This window comes from Heloderma suspectum, chromosome 2, assembly GCF_057233095.1.
Source record: "Heloderma suspectum isolate Gila_16-S chromosome 2, 16-S_ref, whole genome shotgun sequence".
Lineage (NCBI taxonomy): Eukaryota > Metazoa > Chordata > Lepidosauria > Squamata > Helodermatidae > Heloderma > Heloderma suspectum.
This window is the reverse complement of record NC_139459.1, coordinates 2,074,620-2,098,024: the sequence shown is the minus strand read 5'-3', so window position 1 is coordinate 2,098,024 and position 23,405 is coordinate 2,074,620. Positions and strand designations below refer to the sequence as shown.

Sequence of the window (23,405 nt, the reverse complement as noted above, 5' to 3'; positions counted from 1 at the left end):
CTGGAGAAGTCTAAGTGCAGCTACAGTAGAGGAACTTGAGTTTTTGCAACTTTTGTTTTCTCTTAATGCCTTTTGTATCACTCAGCTGTGTTGAGAAAATACCTTTAGTCGTAATTTGCTTGCTTTAACTTACCAGTAAACTGTTGTGGTTAACATCCAGGTGTCTGAAGTGCCAATCACCCCACATCTACAGCCTCAACCCACATCTACAGCCTCAACCCCACGTTATTGGGAAGGGAAAGTTTAAAAAAGGAAAGTGGGACTCTTAAGGAGGCAAGAGATCCTTAAGGAGTTGCTTAGGGGGTCCACGTCATAAGGGGAATCCTGACAATGCCCATTCACAAAATCTCCAGGATACCCCTGCCTGAAAGCCCGGAGAGCTGCTGCCTGTCAGTGTAGACCAGGGGAGTAAAACACTTAAGTGGCGTGGGGCTGAATTGCTCTCCAGCTGGTCCCTCCATGGGCCAGATGACAATGAATGCAAAAGGACTTGGCTGGTGCTGCTCTTCTCAGTGCCAGCCAAATCCCCCCGCCCCCCCGGCCACATGCCCGCTGTTATCTCCACTCTGAGATCTCCAATTGGGATGGAGAATGGTATGCAGAGGAACCCTGCTGTTACCTCCAGTCTCAGATCAGTAACAGTGGGGACGCCTAAGCCCTGCCCCAAGGAGGCTCCATGGGTCAAAGGTTCTGCACCTCTGGTGTAGTCAATATTGAGCTACATGGACCAATAGTCTGGCTCAGTATAGGGCAGCTTCCTATGTGGCTAAGTAGTTGGGGTGGGAAACTACTGGCTCCCTGTTCAGTCTTTTGTCTTCAGAGGGCTGGCTAAGAGAGAGGGTGGGAGAGAAGGAGAGGGAGGACGTGCACATACTCATTCTAGCCCTGCTGTTAAAAGGCTACAATGGGTGCTGTGGGCAGAGCTCAGCTCTCAAAATGTGTCCGAAATATCTTGGACCTGCGGTGGGGAAATGGGTTCTTTATCGCATGATATCACAGTTCTAAGCTCCACATGAACACCTGCATGAACCAGAGATCCCTGCTTTGAGGGGATGCACCAATTTATGCCAGCAATGCTCTATTCCTTTGATTATATCCTTTGTTCTCGTTTTCAGTACTTCTTGGGGTTTAAATATTCCCCGGTGCTTTTTTAAAAAGAAAACTGGGGCAAAGCAGGGAAGTGGCTACTTTTCTAGGTTCCTTTCTTATGAAAAATGAAACTATAACTTGGAGGCTTCTTTCTCCCTTATCTGTGCTCAAAACATTTAATAACCTGAGAGTAATAGTGCTCTGGGGTGAAATAATCAACTTATATTCTCTTTTTCTTCTTTACAGTTAAGAAAGCAAAGCTCCAGGGGCCACCAGGTAAGCGCAAATCTTCTTTTGCTCAATAAGTTACATCAGTGTTGTTTCTCTTGCCTTATGAGTCATGCTGCTTTGGCATGTATCACAATCTCTAGCTTGTTCTGAATGTCCGGCCTGCCCATCCCTGTGGCCTGCAGAAGGCTGCAATGTACAATTACCGATAAAATCTAAATGAAATTGGCCAAAATAAAGCCATGCCTAGTTAAAATTTTACCCTTCACTTCTGAGAGCAGCTTTAGTGAGGCTCAGAGACAGGGACGTTCCATGGCTGGAGTCTATGCCATGTTAACTTTAAGCAGCTCCACTTTGCTCTCAATGATGAAAGAGGATTGACAACTTGAATTTGAGTTAATAGCTTAATTGCAGTTGAGCTTCATAGTTGTTCCAGGCTATGGGCAGAATTTGATGGATGTTGTGGCCTTTGTTCCATATGATGGCTTATTAGCCTTTCTTATTGTGTAACCAGTCTTTTCAGTCGCTGAGGCTAGATATCGAAGGCTATGGAAGTGACTGCTGAAATTGTTATTCCCACATGCTCATGTTATCTACTTGTTCTTCTGATGTCCCACTAGTGAAATTCCTTGGTAGCATTTTTATTTCCACCAAATATCACAGAGGCTGCCTTTGTGTGAAACAAACCCTGTTCTCTGTTCAGATAAATTCAATACATACGTGACTCTGAAGGTGCAAAATGTGAAGAGCACAACGGTTGCTGTTCGAGGGGACCACCCCTGCTGGGAACAAGACTTCCTCTTGTAAGTACAATGCAGTGCAAGAGCCAGGACTTGTGGGTCAAGAAGATCGGCCATGAAATCCTGCTGGGTAGAGCTCCATAGAGCAGGGCTGGGCAACTTCAGCCTTGCAGAATCTACTTTACTTGAGCCGCAAGATCCACCGAGTCAGGTGCAAAATAGGGAAGGCGAGAGGAAGAGCAGACACTGAGAACTAAGGAGCGGGTTTCTTTTTGTTTTCATTACCAGAAATAGGTTCACAGTGCTTTGATGCACAAAACATTCACTCTCGGTTTTCTTCATTTTAGCGTCCTAATTTAGGATGGGAAGGGAGCCCCGTTGTTGTTGTTGTTAAACAACTGGGGTTCTGAAATCCTTATTAATCTACTAGTAGAGCTTGATCTACCTTTTGTCCATCCCTCCAATAGAGTGAATGCTGTTCTACTTAAGGAGATCTTTCTGGAGATCCCTCTTGAGCTTCTGTTCAGGTGTAATGTGTCTGGGCTCCTTCCAAAGTACTTCAGGGGAGTAAACATTGCACCAGTTCTGGCCTTGAGTTTCCCTCAACACTATGCCAAGATCAGGTGACTACCTAGTTTGATATACAGGAAGTCTGAATTTGCTGTGTAGCAAAGGGTTAATTTGTTAGTTGTGCCAAGGATTCTGACAGACCAATCCAGAAGTCTGGCAGGGTGTGTGGATTCCATCAGTTTGCTTATGGGGAAACAAGTGTTGGTCAGTAATTAGCTGCACCAGGGAAGAGTGGATTCCTGAAACCTGCATAACTGATGGTAATGAAGTATACTCGGAATGCATTCACATTGTTTGCATAATTCAATCTGCCTCTGTTGCTTGTGGGAGGAACAGAGAGCACTGAGGCCTCAGCACTGGACCACAGGGATCCTTGCTTATCCCTGACCTCTCTAAATCCTGAGGTCTCTCCAGGTGTTGCCTCAACACCTTCACTTGTATCTTTACCATTTTGAGAGCCAGAAACTTGCCTTCTTTTGTTGGAAATTCTCTGGAAGCTAAATTGTGTATTTAAAATCTAGTTCCTTTTTTGCATTGTGGAGTCAGGGAACACATGCGGCCCTGATGAATTCCGTGAATTGGTTTGATTTGGTTTATTCAACTTACATGGCTGCACATCAGCAAATATTAACTCAACGGCTTACAGGTTAAGACAAACAAAATAAAATGTTACAGGTATACAGAATACCATGTTATTGTTCCCATGTTAGCGCAGGATCTGGCACTCTACATGGCAGTATCCTTGGTTTAGAACAATAGGACCCCTACAGTTAGTCAAAAGGGGAATGGTAAGTTCATTCCTTGTGCATGTGCAAGCTTAGTGGTACAAGATGCACTCTTGTGGATGGACACCAAGGAAGACAGGCAGATCTAACTGGCAGATGGGGGATCTGCCAGGACCCGAAGTATGCACTTGGATTTTAAAGGGAATGGAGCAATCACTGGTGGCTCAAAGCGTGCCTTTGTCAGAGGCAACATTGCTCATCTACTGTGGTGAGAAGCATCTTCCAGTCAGTGCTGCCTAACAAGCCCAATACTAGGCTCTGACTTTGTGGTCCTAAATGGACCTCTAGTGGCCAAGATGCACATACGCAGTCGGCTGTACTAATTCTGGCAGTCAGTGAGAGCCTGGTTGCCCCCAGATGGTTCTTCTGTCTGTATGGTTGCAGAGAGGCTTGGCTTTTCAAGAGGCATGGAATAATAAAATACTGCTTCTATTAAGGTTAAACTGGAGTTCAGTCGTCAGAAAGGGCAGTTCAGAACAGGAACTGGTTGGCATAAAAGACAAAGGTGTGGAATTCGGTTTCTCTCCAGGTATTCATGAGTGTGTTTTCCCCCCCTTGCAGCGAGATCAGCCGCCTCGACCTGGGCTTGATTGTGGAAGTATGGAACAAAGGGCTGATCTGGGACACAATGGTCGGAACAGTGTGGATTGCACTGAAGGCCATTCGGCAGTCGGATGAGGTTAGTAGACCTCCAAAGCAAAGAGAGCTCTTCCTGATCCCTCTGTAGCATGCCGGGTGGGGGGGCATGTGTGTGGAGAAATGGTGTGGAGCTATTCTTGTGAACTACTGATAACTGGATGCAAACAAAACCAAATAACCACAAGCTTCCAAAAGTGACAATGACATGTATGCTTTTGAGAGCACCTGTCAGCATCTGCTTGCTCATCTGGACTGAAGTGGGCCAGTCATGTGATCAAGTCACCTCACATTGTGTGACTTGGCATTTTGCTCTCTTTCCCAAATAAGACACTGAAATATTATCTGTTTCCTCCATGGAGCACTGGTGGAAATTCCAGGGATTGAAACATATTCTGGAGACACTATCTAAAGCCTCCCCCTTTTGAATTCAGCCAGTTGCCTGCCTGATCCCGACTGGTCCAGTCACTTGACTCATCTAATGCATGTAAATAAAAGTCCCAGTCTCTCCCTCAGCTCTGATCTGGAGAAGTGCACTGGAAGATCTGCAGGCATGTGCAGTAGGTCTTGTGAAGTTTTACGTGGCAGTTCCTTACACCACCTCCTAGTTCTGAAATGTTTTCTAATATCATAGAATCATAGAGTAATAGAATAGTAGGGTTGGAAGGGGCCTACAAGGCCATCGAGTTCAACCTCCTGCTCAGTGCAGGAATCCAAGTCAGAGCATCCCTGACAGATGGCTGTCCAGCCTCGTCTTGAATACCTCCAGTGTGGGAGAGCCCACCACCTCCCCAGGGAATGGGTTCCATTGTCGTATTGCTCTGACACTCAGGAATTTTTTCGTGATGTTCAGCCGGAAACTGGCTTCGTGTAACTTGAGCCCATGATTCCGTGTCCTGCACTCTGGGATGATTGAGAAGAGATCCTGGCCTTCCTCTCTGTGACAACCTTCCAAGTACTTGAAGAGTGCTATCATATCTCCCCTCAGTCTTCTCTTCTCAAGGCTAAACATGCCTAGTTCTTTGAGTCTCTCTTCATAGGGCTTTGTTTCCAGTGCCCTGATCATCTTGGTTGCCCTCCTCTGAACCCTCTCCAGTTTGTCTGCATCCTTCTTCAAGTGTGGTGCCCAGAACTGGACACAGTCCTCCAGATGAGGCCTAACCAGTGCTGAGTAGAGGGGAACTAGTACTTCCCGGGATTTGGAAGCTATGCTTCTATGAATGCAGCCCCAAATAGCACTGGCCTTTTTTGCAGCCACATCACACTGTTGGCTCATCTTCAGCTTGTGATTGACAACAATTCCAAGATCCTTCTCGCTTGTAGTGTGGTTGAGCCACGTATCCCCCATCTTGTAACTGTGCATTTGGTTTCTTTTTCCGAGGTGCAGAAGTTGGCATTTCTCCCTGTTCAATGTCATTCTGTTGTTTTCTGCCCAGTGCTCCAATCTATCCAGATCACTTTGAATTTTGTTTCTGTCTTCCCAAGTATTAGCTATCCCTCCCAATTTTGTGTCATCTGCAAATTTGATCAGCATTCCCTGCACCTCCTCCTCCAAGTCATTAATACAAATGTTGAAGAGCACTGGGCCCAGGACTGAGCCCTGCGGTACCCCACTCGTTACCTCTCCCCAGTTGGAGAAGGTCCCATTGATAAGCACTCTTTGAGTCCGATTCTGTAGCCAACTGTGGATCCACCGGATCGTTGTTTCATCTAGCCCACTTTCAGCTCGTTTGCTCATCAGGAGATCATGGGGCACTTTGTCTAAAGCTTTGCTGAAGTCGAGGTATATGATGTCTACAGCATTCCCACGGTCTACAAGGGAGGTGACTTGATCAAAAAATGAGATCAGATTTGTCTGGCAGGACTTGTTCTTGACAAATCCATGTTGGCTTCGAGTAATCACGGCATTGTTGTCAAGGTGCTTCCAGATGGATTGCTTTATCATCTGCTCCAGAATTTTCCCTGGGATTGATGTCAGACTGACTGGTCTGTAGTTCCCATGTTCCTCCTTTTTACCCTTTTTGAAGATAGGGACAATGTTAGCCCTCCTCCAGTCATCTGGCACTTCCCCCGTCCTCCATGATTTCTCAAAGAGAATAGACAGCAGTTCTGAGAGTTCTTCTTCCAGTTCCTATATTACTCTAGAGTGAAGTTCATCTGGCCCTGGAGATTTGAACTCATTCCAAGTAATTAGGTGTTCCTTGACCATATGCCTATCGATCTCAAGCTGCAGTCCTGCCCCTTCAGCCTGTACTTCGCCTTTGCCTGGGGGGTCATAGAGCCTCTTTTGGGAGAAGACTGAGCCAAAGTAGGAATTGAGCACCTCTGCCTTTTCCTTGTCATCTGTTATCGTTTTGCCATCCTTATTTAATAGCTGAACCACCATTTCTGTCCTCTGCCTTTTACTATGCATGTAGCTGAAGAAAGCCTTTTTGTTGTTTTTAGCATCCTCAGCTCATTCTCAGCTTTAGCCTTCGTGACGCCATCCCTGCGATTCTGTGCTATCTGCCTGTACTCTTCCTTCGTTCTTTGTCCTTCTTTCCACTTCCTATATGTGTCCTTTTTTGTTTTCAGGTCATCCCTAAGCTTTTTGTGAAGCCACATTGGCTTCTTCTGTTGTCTTCCAACTTCTCTTCTTTTTGGAATGGTTTGTGATTGTGCCTTGAGAATTTCCTTTTCTAAAAGCTCCCATCCATCTTGGACTCCTTTTCTCGTTAGCGTCGCTTGCCATGGGACCTTACTGATCATTGTTCTGAGTTGATTAAAATCAGCTTTCCTAAAATCCAGGGTAAGCGTTTGACTACACTCAGCTTTTGCTTCCCTTATGTTTATATTATGTTTTATATTGCATTTTAAAATTTTTGTAAACCACCCAGACAGCTTTGGGTATTGGGCAGTAATGAAATTTACTACTACTGCTACTACTACTCCCCTTCATGGATCACTGCCTTGTTGTGGCGAAGGGGTTGCGTAACTCAGTGAAGCCATAAGCTATGCCGTGCAGGGCCACCCAAGACGGACAGGTCATGGCGGAGAGTTCTGACAAAAGGTGGTCCACTGGAGAAGGAAATGGCAACCCACTCCAGTATTCTTGCCAAGAAAACCCCATGGAACGTATCACAAGGCTAAAAGAGATGACGCCGGAAGATGAGTCCCTCAGGTCGGAAGGTGTCCAATATACTAATGGGGAAGAGCAGAGGGAATTTCCAAGTAGCGCCAGAAAGAGTGAAGCGGCTGGGCCAAAGCCGAAAGGACACTCAGCTGTGGATGTGTCTGGTGGTGAAAAGAAACTCCGATGCTATAAAGAACAATATTGTTTAGGAACCTGGAATGTCAGATCAGTGAATCAAGGTAAGCTGGAGGTGGTCAAACATGAGATGGCAAGATTGAACATCAACATCTTGGGAATCAGCAAACTAAAATGGACAGGCATGGGCGAATTTAATTCAGGTGACCATCATATGTACTACTGTGGGCAAGAATCCCTTAGAAGAAATGGAGTAGCACTCATAGTCAACAAAAGGGTGGGAAAAGCAGTACTGGGGTACAGTCTTAAAAACGATAGAATGATCTCAGTACAAATCCAAGGCAAACCATTCAACATCACAGTAATTCAAGTCTATGCCCCAACCACTGATGCTGAAGAAGCTGAGGTTGATGGGTTCTATGAAGACCTACAACACCTTCTAGAACTAACACCAAAAAAAGATGTCCTCTTCATCATAGGGGATTGGAATGCTAAAGTAGGAAGTCAAGAAATCACCAGGATAACAGGCAAGCATGGCCTTTAATTTAATTCAGGTGACCATCATATGTACTACTGTGGGCAAGAATCCCTTAGAAGAAATGGAGTAGCACTCATAGTCAACAAAAGGGTGGGAAAAGCAGTAAAAAAAAGGTAAAGGTGTCCCCAACCAGTCGTGTCCGACTCTAGAGTGCGGTGCTCATCCCTGTTTCTAAGCTGAAGAGCCAGCGCTGTCCGAAGACGCTTCCGTGGTCATGTGGCCGGCATGACTGAACACCGAGGTGCACGGAACGCTGTTACCTTTCCCTCTGAGGCGGTACCTATTTATCTACTTGCAATTTCTTGCTTTCGAACTGCTAGGTTGGCAGAAGCTGGGACTGAAAACGGGAGCTCACTCGGTCACGCAGCACTCGGGTCTCGAACTGCTGACTTGCCGACCTTCCAGTCTGCAGTTCAGCGTCTTAACCACTAAGCCACCGCGGCCCACCGGGAAAAGCAGTACTGGGTACAATCTCAAAAACGATAGAATGATCTCAGTACGAATCCAAGGCAAACCATTCAACATCACAGTCATTCAAGTCTATGCCCCAACCACTGATGCCGAAGAAGCTGAGGTCGATCGGTTCTATGAAGACCTACAACACCTTCTAGAACTAACATCCAAAAAAAGATGTCCTCTTCATCATAGGGGATTGGAATGCTAAAGTAGGAAGTCAAGAAATCACCGGGATAACAGGCAAGCATGGCCTTGGTGTACAAAATGAAGCAGGACAAAGGCTAATAGAGTTTTGCCAAGAGGACACGCTGATCATAGCAAACACTCTTTTCCAATAGCACAAGAGGCGACTTACACATGGACATCACCAGATGGTCAATATCGAAATCAGATTGATTATGTCCTTTGCAGTCAAAGGTGGAGAAGCTCTATACAGTCAGTAAAAACAAGACCTGGAGCTGACTGTGGCTCAGCATGAGCTTCTTGTTGCAAAATTTCAGCTTAAATTGAAGAACGTAGGGAAAACCACTAAACCATTCCGGTATGACCTAAATCATATCCCTTATGAATATACAGTGGAGGTGAGGAATAGATTTGAGGGATTAGACCTGATAGACAGAGTGCCTGAGGAACTATGGACGGAGGTCCGTAACATTGTTCAGGAGGCAGCAACGAAATCCATCCCAAAGAAAAAGAAATGCAAGAAAGCCAAGTGGCTGTCTGATGAGGCTTTACAAGTAGCTGAAGAAAGAAGGGAAGCGAAAAGCAAGGGAGAAAGGGGAAGATATATCCAACTGAATGCAGAGTTCCAGAGAATAGCAAGGAGAGACAAGAAGGCCTTCTTAAATGAACAATGCAAAGAAATCGAGGAAAACAACAGAATGGGAAGGACTAGAGATCTCTTCAAGAAAATCGGAGATCTCAAGGGAACGTTTTGTGCAAAGACGGGCATGATAAAGGACAAAGAAGGCAGGGACCTCACAGAAGCAGATGAGATTAAGAAGAGGTGGCAAGAATACACAGAAGAACTATACAGGAAAGATCTGAATGTCCCTGATAGCCATGATAGCGCGGTCACTGAACTTGAGCCTGACATCCTCGAGAGTGAAGTCAAGTGGGCCTTAGGAAGCATTACTAACAACAAAGCTAGCGGAGATGACAGTCTTCCAGCTGAGCTATTTAAAATCCTAAAAGATGATGCTGTGAAAGTGCTGCACTCAATATGCCAACAAATTTGGAACACTCAGCAGCGGCCACAAGACTGGAAAAGGTCAGTTTACATTCCAATTCCAAAGAAGGGCAGTGCCAAAGAGTGTTCAAACTACTGTACAATTGCGCTCCTTTCACATGCCAGCAAGGTGATGCTCAAAATCCTACAAGCTAGGCTTCAGCAGCATGTGAACCGAGAACTACCGGAAGTACAAGCGGGGTTTCGAAGAGGCAGAGGAACTAGAGATCAAGTCGCCAACATTCGCTGGATCATGGAGAAAGCAAGAGAATTCCAGAAAAACGTCTATTTCTGCTTCATTGACTACGCTAAAGCCTTTGATTGTGTGGATCACAACAAACTCTGGCAAATCCTGAAAGAGATGGGGGTACGAGACCACTTTACCTGTCTCCTGAGAAACCTGTACGAGGGTCAAGAAGCAACAGTAAGAACCAGACATGGAACAACCGATTGGTTCAAAATTGGGAAAGGAGTATGACAAGGCTGCATATTGTCACCCTGCTTATTTAACTTATATGCAGAGTACATCATGAGAAATGCCGGGTTGGATGAATCAGAGGTCGGAATTAAGATTGCCGGGAGAATTCTCAACAACCTCAGATACGCAGATGATACCACCCTAATGGCAGAAAGCGAAGAGGATCTAAAGAGCCTCTTGTTGAGGGTGAAAGAGGAGAGTGCAAAAGCTGGTTTGAAACTCAACATTAAAAAAACGAAGATCATGGCATGTGGCCCCATCACTTCCTGGCATATGGAAGGGGAAGAAATGGAAGCAGTGACAGATGTTATTTTCTTGGGCTCCAAGATCACCGCAGACGGTGACTGTAGCCATGACATTAAAAGACTCTTGCTCCTTGGTAGGAAAGCTATGGCAAACCTAGACAGCATAGTAAGAAGCAGAGACATCACCTTGCCGACAAAGGTCCGTCTAATCAAAGCTATGGTTTTCCCAGTAGTAATGTATGGCTGTGAGAGCTGGACTATAAGGAAGGCTGAGCGCCGAAGAATCGATGCTTTCGAACTGTGGTGCTGGAGAAAACTCTTATGCGTCCCCTGGACTGCAAGGAGGTCAAATCAGTCCATCCTAAAGGAAATCAACCCTGAGTGCTCACTGGAAGGACAGATACTGAAGCTGAAGCTCAAATATTTTGGCCACCTAATGCGAAGAGAAAACTCTCTGGAAAAGACCCTGATGCTGGGAAAGACTGAAGGCAAAAGGAGAAGGGAACGGCAGAGGATGAGTTGGCTAGATAGCATCACTGATGCAATGAATATGGACTTGAGCACGCTCCGGGAGAGAGCGGAGGACAGGAAGGCCTGGCATGCTATGGTCCATGGGGTCACGAAGAGTCGGACACGACTGAACAACTACAACTACTACTACTACTACTACAACAACAACATAGTATTAGTAAGGCTGAGTGAGAGCGCTGCTGTTCAAGGAGTAAAAAGAGGGCCATAGTCAATTAAACGGAACATCTCTGCACTCTTTCTGAAAGCCAGCACAGAACAACCAAGAGGGTTTCCGTAATCTCTAGGACAGTGGTCCCCAACCTTTTTGGGACCTGGGAACGGTCTTGTGGAAAACAGTTTTTCCACAGACCGGGGGGGGATGGGTTCGGGCCGCAGTAGGGCTGTGGGAACCCCCCTTACCTTGGGTCCATGGGGGGGGGAGGTGATCCGCCCCCCCCGAATCCTCATCAGCCCTAGCCAGCACTGCTCCGCGGCGAGTCCGCGGAGCTGCTGGCCAACTCCGGCCGCTGGCGGACTTCCGGCTGCTGGGACACAAATGGCGTCTGCATAGCGGACGCCATTTGCATTTCTGTTCTTCAAGTAATCAGCTACGTAAAGGTTTACATTGCCGATTACTTGAAGAACAGGGACGCCATTTGCGTCCCAGCGGCTGGGAGTCCGCCAGTGGCTAGAGCTGGCTGGCAGCTCCGCAGACTCGCCGCGGAGCGGAGCCGGCGAGCATTCCGGGGCGGGGGATGGGGACGGATCGCCTCCCCCCGACGGCCGACCCAAGGTAAGGGGGGTTCCCACATCTCTGCTGCTGCCTGGTTCCTAACAGGCCACGGACCGGTACCGGTCAGCAGCCTGGGGGTTGGGGACCCCTGCTCTAGGAGACATCCAGTTTCAGGCTTTGGCTCTGCAGGTGAAAGCTGCCCTGTGTTCCTGCCACAGCTGCTGGGCAGCACTCTTGTGTTGTGGCTTGACTCCTTATTCCCCGGAAGCTTGAATTCCTCCCAGAGGTCAGTCTGTTGCAATCCCTGTGATCACGTTGGGCCTGCGGAGTGATAGGCTTGATTAATGAACAAACATCTGATGGGGAAACATTATGTTAAGTTAATGATGCACTTTCTCTTTCCAGGAAGGTCCCGGGGAGTGGTCTACACTGGAGGCAGAGGTCTTGATGAAGGGCCATGAAGTCTGTGGCACCAAAAACCCAACGCCTCATAAAATTTTGTTGGATACAAGATTCGAGTTACCTTTTGGTGAGTGTGTCTGACCAACCCCCTGTGAAGATTTCCACCTGATGCTTATCCACCTGGGATGGGGGCAGGGAGATATTTTTAGTAGTTGTTTCCTTTCAGTAGTTAAATGCAATCTAAAATGAACTTAATATTTTACGTACAGTATGAGTCTCTTTTAAGCCCTAGGAGTTTCTTATGATGCAGCACTTTCCATAAGTTTTTAAACACGGAAGGCGTGTAAATGGGAGTGCTTTCTTCATGCCTAGCAATCAGTAACCTTTTTTCAAATGGGTTCATTCAAATCAAGCCTGCTGTATGCAGCTGAACTAATGGAATGTGCAGCCTGTTTGTTTCTAGGTAAAGTATAGAATCATAGAATAGTAGGGTTGGAAGGGGCCTACAAGGCCATCGAGTCCAGCCCCCTGCTCAATGCAGGAATCCAAGTCAGAGCATCCCTGACAGATGGCTGTCCATCCTCGTCTTGAACGCCTCCAGTGTGGGAGAGCCCACCACCTCCCTGGGTAATTGGTTCCATTGTCATATTGCTCTAACAGTCAGGACGTTTTCCCTGATGTTCAGCTGGAAACTGGCTTCCTGTCACTAGAGCCCATTCTTCCGTGTCCTGCACACTGGGATGATCAAGAAGAGATCCTGGCCTTCCTCTCTGTGACAACCTTTCAAGTACTTGAAGAGTGCTATCATATCTCCCCTCAGTCTTCTCTTCTCAAGGCTAAACATGCCCAGTTCTTTCAGTCTCTCTTCATAGGGCTTTGTTTCCAGTCCTCTGATCATCTTTGTTGCCCAGAACTGGACACAGTACTCCAGATGAGGCCTAACCAGTGCTGAGTAGAGGGGAACTAGTACTTCCCGGGATTTGGAAGCTATGCTTCTATGAATGCAGCCCAAAAGAGCATTGGCCTTTTTTGCAGCCACATCACATTGTTGGCTCATCTTCAGCTTGTGATCGACAACAATTCCAAGATCTTTCTCGCTTGTAGTGTTGTTGAGCCACGTATCCCCCATCTTGTAACTGTGCATTTGGTTTATTTTCCCTAGGTGAAGAACTTGGCATTTCTCCCTATTAAATGTCATTCTGTTGTTTTCTGCTCAGCGCTCCAGTCTATCCAGATCACTTTGAATGTTGTTTCTGTCTTCCAAAGTATTAGCTATCCCGCCCAATTTTGTGTCATCTGCAAATCTGATCAGCATTCCCTGCACCTCCTCCTCCAAATCATTAATACAAATGTTGAAGAGCACTGGGCCCAGGACTGAGCCCTGCGGTACCCCACTCGTTACCTCTCCCCAGTTTGAGAAAGTCCCATTGATAAGCACTCTTTGAGTCCGATTCTGTAGCCAACTGTGGATCCACCGGATCGTTGTTTCCTCTAGCCCACTTTGAGCTCGTTTGCTCATCAGGAGATCATGGGGCACTTTGTCGAAAGCTTTGCTGAAGTCGAGGTATATGATGTCTACAGCATTCCCACGGTCTACAAGGGAGGTTACTTGATCAAAAAATGAGATCAGATTTGTCTGGCAGGACTTGTTTTTGACAAATCCATGTTGGCTTCGAGTAATCATGGCATTGTTTTCAAGGTGCTTCCAGATGGATTGCTTTATCATCTGCTCCAGAATTTTCCCTGGGATTGATGTCAGACTGACTGGTCTGTAGTTCCCATGTTCCTCCTTTTTGCCCTTTTTGAAGATAGGGACAACATTAGCCCTCCTCCAGTCATCTGGCACTTCCCCCGTCCTCCATGATTTCTCAAAGAGAATAGACAGTGGTCCTGAGAGCTCTTCTTCCAGTTCCTTTATTACTCTAGGATGCAGTTCATCTGGCCCTGGAGATTCGAATTCATTCCAAATAATTAGTTGTTTCTTGACCATATGCCTATCGATCTCAAGCTGCAATCCTGCCCCTTCATCCTGTACTTCGCCTTTGCCAGGGGGGTTAAAGACCCTCTTTTGGGAGAAGACTGAGCCAAAGTAGGAATTGAGCACCTCTGCCTTTCTTTGACATCTGTTATCGTTTTGCCATCCTTATTTAATAGCTGAACCACCATTTCTTTCCTCTGTCTTTTACTATGCATGTAGCTGAAGAAAGCCTTTTTGTTGTTTTTAGCATCCCTCGCTAACCTCAGCTCATTCTCAGCTTTAGCCTTCCTGATACCATCCCTGCAATTCTGTGCTACCTGCCTGTACTCTTCCTTTGTTACTTGGCCTTCTTTCCACTTCCTATATGTGTCCTTTTTTGTTTTCAGGTCATCCCTAAGCTTTTTGTGAAGCCACATTGGCTTCTTCTGCTGTCTTCCACCTTTTCTTCTTGTTGGAATGGTTTGTGATTGTGCCTTGAGAATTTCCTTTTTTAAAAGCTCCCACCCATCTTGGACTCCTTTTCTCGTTAGCGTCGCTTGCCATGGGACCTTACTGATCATTGTTCTGAGTTGATTAAAATCAGCTTTCCTGAAATCCAGGGTACGCGTTTGACTACACTCAGCTTTTGCTTCCCTTAGAACCAAGAACTCAAGTGCAACATGGTCGCTTCCCCCCAGAGTTCCTGTAACTGCTACTTTATCCACTAAGTAATCTCTGTTGGTTAGGATCAAGTCAAGGATCCTCTAGTTCCTTCCTCTACTTTCTGTAGGAGGAAGTTATCCGCCACACAAGTCAGGAATGTCCTGGAGGGGCCATGTTTTGCAGAATTTGTCTCCCAACAAATATCGGGGAAATTGAAGTCCCCCATTACTACTACATCATGCTTCCTCGAAACATTGGCTATTTGCTTTTCAAAAGTTTCATCCTCGTCTTCTCCTTGGTTGGGTGGCCAGTAGTAGACTGCGACCACCAGGTTCCTTTTATTCTTTGCTCCATTTATTTTGATCCAGATGCTCTCGATGGGGCTCCCAAGCTCCTCCTCCTGTATTTCTGTGCAGAGAGATGTATTTTTCACATACAGTGCAACCCCACCTCTCTTTCTGTTCCTCCTGTTCTTTTTGAACAAGTTATATCCTTCGATTGCTGTATTCCAGTCATGAGAGTCATCCCACCAAGTCTCAGTTACACCTATCAAGTCATAATTTCCCTCCTGTATTAAGAGTTCAAGTTCGTTCTGTTTGTTTCCCATACTCTGGGCATTAGTATATAGACATCGAAGACCATGTGCTTCATAGTCTGGCTTTCTTCCTACATGTGTCTGAAGACTATTATTGGGCGTTATCAGAGCTGTTCTCTCCGTTACAGTCCATGCGCCTACGTCCATTGTTACCCCCAACATTACATCTCCCTTCCCCGTAGGATTCAGTTTAAAGCCCTCCTGATGAAATTCTTCATGCTGTGGCCAAATACATTCTTCCCATCCTTTGTGAGGTGCAACCCGTCCCTAGCCAACAGCCCATCTTCCAGGAAGTATAGCCCGTGGTCCCAGAATCCAAATGTCTCTCGTCGGCACCACCTTTGTAGCCAGTCATTCACCCGGAGTATTTTTCGTTCCCTTTCTACCCCTCTTCTAACTACTGGAAGGATGGATGAGAAAACTATCTGGGCCCCAAAGTTCTTGAGTTTCCTTCCCAAAGCTTCAGAGTCTGACGTGATTTCTTTGTAGCTCCGCTTGGCAGTATCATTTGTTCCCACATGGCTGAGAAGAAAGGGATCCCTGTCAGTGGGCTTTATGAGTGCAGGCAGCCCTTCAGTCATGTCTCTAATTCGTCCTCCCGGGAGACAACATACCTGGCAAGTCCACGGGTCTTCGTGACATACTTGGGTCTCGATCCCACGCAGCAAGGAGTCTCCCACTACTACCACTCTTCTCTTCTTGTTGTTGTAGGCCTGGGTTTCATCGCCTCTGTTTGACTGACCTTCAGCCTCTTGCTCACTCTCATGTAGGTTCCCCTGTGATTCTTCCTCTGCAGGCTGTCCTCCAGTCTCATCCGCAAGTACCTGGAATCGGTTCCACAGCTCCAGTGCTTCCACTGGCACAGAGTGGCGTCTAGTTCTTCTCCTAACTGTCACCCTTTTCCAAGGAGTATCCTCTACTCCATTTTTCTTCACCTCAGCATTTCTCACTGCCTCATCTTGCTGTTGCTCTTCAAGCTTCAGGTCTTCCCTTTGCTGCCGTAGTTCCCCCATTCTGTCCAAGAACTCTTGATGTTCTCTTATTCCCCGGAGGGTCGACAGTCGCCGCTCCAGTCCACTTACTTTTCCTTCCAGCAGCGTGATCAACTTGCACTTGTTGCAGGTGTAGGCCATGTTGTTCTCAGGCAAGAAAACAAACATTGCACACACCTTGCAGGTCACCACCACTGGAGAGTCTTGTCCTTCCACAGCCTCTGTTCCCTTTTTTGTGTCTAGCTTTGTGATTGTTCTAGACTAGCCTGTGCCTGCTCCTCTACTCAGTAGAGGTTAAAAGCAGAGTCCCACTGGTGTGGAAGTTTGTGTTACAAGACAAATAAATGGAAAAAAGTTAGTTAAAAATAAAATAAAATGAAAAATGAAAAAAATGTTAGGGGTCTCCCCCTTGACCTCCCCTGCCGAACTCCCCTGGCCAACTCCTGTTTGCTCCCCCTGTCCGCTTGCTCTGTTCGCTCGCTCTCTGGGAGCTTGCTTGCTTCTGTAGTCCCTGGACCAGCTGGAGCAGCTTGCTCTGCTCTGCTCTGCTGGGAGGCAGGAAACAGCCTGAAGCTTCCCGCCCACTCAGCTGCTGGGAGTACTCAGGCCACACATCCCCAATTCAGTTGGAGCTCTCAGAAGCACCTGGTGAGCTCACAGCCAATCAGAAGGATAAAGGGCAGCCCCCTGGGCTTCCGGCAGCCCACTTACCTCTTAGCCTCTGTCTCCTTTGTCTCCTTTGTCTCTTCAACCACTGCAACTCCCCTGGCCAACTCCTGTTTGCTCCCCCTGTTCTCTCGCTCTGGTTGCTCGCTCTCTGGGAGCTTGCTTGCTTCTGTAGTCCCTGGACCAGCTGGAGCAGCTTGCTCTGCTCTGCTCTGCTCTGCTCAGCTGGGAGGCAGGAAACAGCAGCTGGGAGGCGGGAAACAGTCTGGATCAGTATAATTGATCAGTACTTTCCAGGGTCCTCCTGAACAGAGAATTTTTAAAATAGGCTAAATACCAGAAGAAGTATCACTTTTTAGGTAGGGCTGATTTCCTTTATTCCCATTTTGGGGTTTGCCTGATTTGGGGAGCATTTTAGGTGAACCACAAAAAGAGAAGGGAGTTCACAAAGGGGTTTAAGTTGTTTCAGGGGAAGGGAAGGGGCTTATAGTGGTAGTTGGGGACTTCTTACCATCTCTCTTTAAAAAAGAAACTTTAAAAAAATTAAAAGAAAAAGAAGTTAAGTCCCCCATCATTTCTATTGCAACCTTTTTAATGCCTTTCATCTTTACAGCAAGATTCCAACCCCCACACCAAGTATATTTAGAAGTTTTGTCTTTATTTCTCAGGTGAAAGAACTCCTCCCTGTGTGATAAAACGGACTTGGAAACAGTGATATATGTGTGTGTTTGGTGCACTGAATTTGCTCAGGGAGTGAGTCTTTGGCTAAAGTGACTCCAGAGCCCTCCCTCTAATTGTGTCTGAAGTTGCTTGGGGCCTGCTCTCTGTTCTGAAGACTGAGAGGGCCTTGTGTGCAGTGCTGCATGTTTGTGGTTGTATTTTAGCAAAACAAACAACCTTAGCCCAGAGATTTGAGGCTGGCAACATGGCGTGGAGGAATGAATCCAGGAGCCCCGACTGCCGAAAGACTCTCAGTGTGTTCCCTGCTTCTCTGCATGCGTACCACAACAGGGTCACTTCGGAGGAGGAGAAGCCATTCTTTCCTTTCCCGAAGTAGCTCTCTTGCCTGCGTGGTTGGATGTGTGTGGTATGCCTTGTGCAGCTCAGAAGCTAGAGGGAGTCATATGACTTGGTTATGCCTTGTTTAAGGGGTTTTTAGTGCTCAGCACAATGCCAAATCCCTTTCCCAGACATGAATGCAAGAGGTCCCTCCTAGTCTGGTGCTCTGCTTCCAACAGTCACCTGCTGGATTTTTTGGGAAATTTCTGAGCAGGAGCATATCCTTAGCACCAACTCCAGTCAGGGAAAAGATGCCTCTCAAAATGGATTTCCCTCTCTGTTCTACTGTCCTCTTCTCATCTCAAGTCTCCATGACCTTCCTTTACCCTCATAGTCAAAATCCCAGACACTGGAATGCCATTCTTCAAACTGGAATAATGTATGCATGATCCTGGATTTCCTTAATGCCTGAAAGAATGAGCAAGTTGATGCTTTTTTATATTGCTGGATGTGTGATGTTTTCTGGTGTTTCCATCTAGGGACAGCTCTTAGGCACAGCTGTTCTTCTGCCTTAGACCTGTAATCAGTTGTGCTTTTACTCCCTCTGTTTCTCAGTCTGATTTGAAACTAGGGATGTGAAATCTTAATTAAACCCAAAACTTGTTGACGCAAAGGGCCTTCTCTGCTGTGGAGCTGCTGGCCCGGTTGTTCTCACTCCCTAGCCTTCTCTTCCTCCACCTATATGCATTAGCCTATACTTCTTCTCTGCCATTCACAACTTGGCTGGTACTGTCCGAGGTCTAAATTGCACCCTGTGTTAAATACGTAGCGTGCTGCTGATCACCCATGTGCGGTGGGTAGCGCAAGTTTAAATCTTCCCACCAAGCCACTTCCCCCCCGAAATACTCCTCCCCCTGGATAGGAGGGGGAGGGAACCAACTCCCCCCAGAAAACCCCCCTCCATTGACACCAAAGGAGGTATTTTAATTTTTTTTAGTCCCTGAAGGGGCGGGGTGCAAATAGAACTTGTTTCTATAATCTAACTGGTCAACCTGCAAGTGGTTGTCCACCATTCTATGTCTGTTCAAGAACCTGTTGTTTGGGTTGCAGAGTTGTGTTTGTGCATGTGTGTGGTTTTTCTTTGTTTTTTGTTTTGCTATCATTGTTAGTCACTTCATAACATCCTTGTCTAGACAACTTATGCTAATTCAGTTTAAAACAAAACTAAAAGATAACAAAAGAGAATGCAGTAAAATTTCACATTAAAATCCAGAACTAGCATGGAGAATCAGTTCTTAATGCCAAGAGCAAACTATCACCTAATCACATAAAGAGAGCTAAAACAACCTTATAAAGGCTAAGAATAATCAGCAAAAGTAAAGACTATTAATACCAATATAAATCTTTACAAGATTATTTAACATCTTGACAAGATATTAGAAGATGGTAAAATGATGGTAAAAGGCCTGGGAGAAAACAAGTCTTTGTTTGGTGCCAAAAGACATTAACATAGGCACCAAGCAAGCTTCTCCTAGGACAGCATTTCCCAACCGGGGGCCACCACTGAGATGGCCCTCTCTTGTAGCCATGTCCCGTACTTCAAAATCCATACCAATTTTGGTAATCTCAAGATTGGATTATTGTAATGATCTCTATGTGGGGCTCCCCTTAGGCCTGCTCTGGAAGCTACAGTTGGTGTAGAATGCAGCTGCTAGTCTCCCTGCAGGCCTCTTTTGGACAACATATTACACCTCTGCTAAAAGAACTGCACTGGCTGCTAATAAGTTACTGGGCCAAGTTCATGGTTCTGTCGGTAACGTATAAAGCCCTAAGCGACTTGGGACCAGGTTACCATAAGGATCGCCTCACCCCTTATGTCCCTAGCCCTGGTCCTTGCTGTCCTCAGGAGGAGAGCTTCTGACAGTGCCCCCTGCTCCCAACGTTCGCCTTGGAGTGCCTGCAACAGAGCATTTGGTGTCGCAGCACCCGCCCTCCGGAACGCGCTTCCCATGGCATCAGGCCAGCATCTTCAGTCTTGGGCTTTGGATGTCTGCACAAGACCCACCTCTTCCTGCAAGCTTTCCCTGAGGAGTGAGCCAGCCAGTATTGTTAGTCAACCAGCCATTGTTCTAATGTAGTTTTAAATTTTTTTTTATGCTTTTATCATTTTTGTTAACCACTTTGATAGTTTGCTGGAAAGCGTGATATAAATGTGTGTAATCAATCAAATAAATTAATTGAGGGGGCACTTGGAGCAGGGCCTCTGTTGATGCCCTTAGGGCCTGGGTAGAGACATATGGGAAGAAGCATTCCTTTAGGTACTGAGGTCTCAAGCCATGCAGGGCTTTATGCATTCAATGAATCAATCTTTATTTACAGTCAACAGACCATTAGTACAACAAGTGAAATATATACATATTAATAAAAATACATATTAATAGAAATGGAAGGGTACAAAATCTGTGAAAATGCTCAGTAAATTTAAAAGAAATAGTCACACAATCATGAGTGGTCTAGCAAGAATACCCAGATTCAAAAATTTAACCACTTGCTCAGTAATTGACTTATTGGTGCCCTGGAGTAAAATAATCATAAGGGGCTCAAGAGAGTGACCAGGGGGAAAAACTGCATAATGTGATATATTAGGTCTTTTATGGCCTCTTGATAATAATGGCGGTGGAATAGAACATGGGAGATGGATTCCACCTTGCTGTTGTTACAGGGGCAGCATCTGTTGTTATTCATTGGAGTTTTGTGAAATCTGCCCTCTAGTAGTTTGGAGGGGAGAACATTAAACCTTGCCAAGGAGAATGACTTCCTACATTTGGGGATGATTAACCACCCTTCTTTACAGGAGCGGCCTGGTAGACCCAGTGACTGAGGGGAACATGGTCCCCATGCAGCTCCTTGGAGCTACTGATAAGTCTGTGTGCAGTAATCTCTGTTTAACAGTCAATTTGGCACTTTCTAAGTCAGTGGATAACAAATAGGAGGGTGAGAGACCTACTGTGGAGACTTCTTACGCCACAGCTTTCATCCAAGGAGATTCAGAAGAGTCTGACACTACCTTGGAAGCCAGGAAATTTGGAGTAAGCACAAAGCAGCAGCAGAGCTAAATGAGGACAGAATAGATCCATGCCAAGCATTTTAAGGAATTCAGCCTAGTCTCCAGATTAAGGGCAGCCCCAGTGACACACCTGGGAACACCAAATATTAACTCTTAAATTAAGGAAACCAGATGGACCTGAGAAACAATTTTGGCTTTAAAAACCTGGATGGCTGCTGGTAAAAATCTCCCACCCTTCATGAAAAAGAACCAGGTTAACACACCCACCCTTTGTTTGGCTTTAGCCTTGGCATATTTTTCCTGAACTCTCCAGCTTAGAGCTTCTTGGAACCATATGCTCTGGTATTTACATGAATCAACCTGCTCAGTTCTATTATTCCCCATAGACCAAGGAAGTCTAACCTTCCTCCTGGAAAAGACCGGTACTTTAGTTTTTGTATAATTGATTGTTAAAAGAACACACCCTTGTCTAACACCTGTAGCGGAGACAATCTCATTAGTAAAATGTCCTTGCTTACTACAGCGAACCTGGGCAGATGTATTGTGATGCAATGATTGAAGCAGAAACATAAGTCTTCTTTCAATAGAATACTGTTCGAATGTACTCGCGAGATGGTCACGAGATATAGAATCAAATGCAGATCTTAATTCAATAAAGGTAGAGAAGAGTTTTCCTCCTTTTGACACGGAGTATTTATGTTCCAAATGGGCCAGTACCAGACAGTGATAGAGAGTGGAGCAGCTGGCTTTAAAGTTAAAAACCAGTTAAAACGAGCACTTTGAATTGGGTCTGGCAATGAGTTGGAAGCCATGTGCCACCTTAAAGTGCATGGGTATTCCAGGCGTGTTTTGCTTTTCATAGTATACGTTTGGGGCCGTGTGGGTGGCTGAAGACGCTAGATGCTGGGGCGTTGCTGAGATGGGTGGGGGGTGGGTTCGGCCAGCGGTCTGAGTGGGGGGGGGCTCTGGGGGCTCCGCATGAGAGCAGAATGCATATGTGATAAACCGACATGCCAACATGCCTGATTATTATTTGTTATGTAATAAATATACGTGGGAGGGTGGCGGGGGGGATGGACATGCCTGATTATTTTGCTGTTCTGCAGACATTCCAGAAGAGGAAGCCAAATATTGGACCAGAAAGTTAAAGCAGATAAACTCATTGGAGGAAGATGATGAGGTGAGTATGTTTGCTTGGCTTTGCTTTGCTGGGTGCACTCCTACTTTGGGGGCTTTTGCAGGGCTTTTGGATAATCCATATTCTGCACCATTATGGCCAAACTCCTTTAGGCACCATCTGGGGGTTTGGTGTTTGGCCTTCTTTTTGCAAACTATAGATGAGAAGGCAAACCTGCCTTTGGTTTGTACCAGTTGAGACTCCAGGCGGGGGCCAACAGGATGGAATGTTCCTTGTTGAAGAACAAATCCATCTTACAGGAAACTTCCCAGGGCAGAAGTTAGGCTAGAACCTTCTCCCCGATACATAGAAAGCTAGATGGCAGGGAGGAGGGTTCTCAACTAGCCTCAGCCCTGGAAAGTTTCCTGTGGGTAGGAATGTTTATTCAATGAGGCAGACAGCTTGACCATATCCTCTGTGAGAACTAAGGTCTTTGAGGTGAGAGTATTTGTTGATACCTGATACCCTTTCATGTGGCTTTGGCATGACTCTTTAAGGAGAGCCTTGTGGCAAGTGTGTAACTGGAAGTGAGCTAGAGGGGTGGTTAGGCATCTATGAGCCTGCCTGGCTATTAAGCTCTGTTGGAGAGGCCCTTTCAAGTGTGCTGTGACTAGGGGTGGACGAAAGTCCCTTACCTGTCCTCGAAGGACGTTCGCGGTGGGGGGGAGGCGCTTCGCTGCTCCCCCCGCGAAGTTCAGGCTGGGGGGGGGAGGCTTCCCGCCTTGCCCCGGCCGAAATTCAGGCCGGGGGGGAGGCTTCCCGCCTCGCCCCGGCCGAAATTCAGGCCGGGGAGGAGGCTTCCCGCCTCGCCCGGCCGCGAACGCGAAAGTTTTAAAAAAAAAAAAAACGCCCCCTGATAGGCTACGTGACGATTAACGTAGCCTATCACGGCTAGATCTGCAAAGTCAGCCGTGATAGGCTACGTCAATCGTCACGTAGCCTATCACGGGTGACTTAAAAAAAAAAAGCGCGTATGCTAATGGCAGCCCCCATAGGGAGCCGCCATTCGCATTCCTTATTTGGTCGCTGTAGTCTACGTAAATGTTTACGTAGACTACGGCGAAAATAAGGGCAACGCAAATAGCGTTGCCCTTATTTTCGCCGTACTCTACGTAAATGTTTACGTAGACTACAGCGACCAAATAAGGAACGGGAATGGCGGCTCCCTATGGGGGCCGCCATTATCCGTACACACTTTTTTTTTTTTTAAGTCACCCGTGATAGGCTACGTGATGATTGACGTAGCCTATCACGGCTGACTTTGCAAATCTAGCCGTGATAGGCTACGTTAATCGTCACGTAGCCTATCAGGGGGCGTTATTTTTTTCCTTTTATTGCAATGGCGGCGGCGGTGGCAGCCGGTCAAAAGACCGGCTGCCGCTCCCGCCCGCCGGACCCGCCGCC

General features: G+C 46.5%; 1 protein-coding gene and 1 long non-coding RNA gene across 2 annotated transcripts in view; both read left to right on the top strand.

The window, feature by feature from the left end:
- The window catches only part of LOC146351847 (uncharacterized), a 1,244,848-nt gene that overhangs the window by 651,099 nt on the left and 570,344 nt on the right, over window positions 1–23,405 (top strand). The window lies entirely within an intron of this gene.
- The window catches only part of LOC146351853 (uncharacterized), a 121,061-nt gene that overhangs the window by 48,791 nt on the left and 48,865 nt on the right, over window positions 1–23,405 (top strand). The window contains exons 2-6 of the mRNA XM_084832717.1: window positions 1,336–1,365; window positions 2,021–2,120; window positions 3,974–4,091; window positions 11,889–12,012; window positions 21,931–22,004. Of these exons, the coding sequence (XP_084688843.1) occupies window positions 1,336–1,365; window positions 2,021–2,120; window positions 3,974–4,091; window positions 11,889–12,012; window positions 21,931–22,004 (446 nt within the window). The remainder of the gene's footprint in view (window positions 1–1,335; window positions 1,366–2,020; window positions 2,121–3,973; window positions 4,092–11,888; window positions 12,013–21,930; window positions 22,005–23,405) is intronic.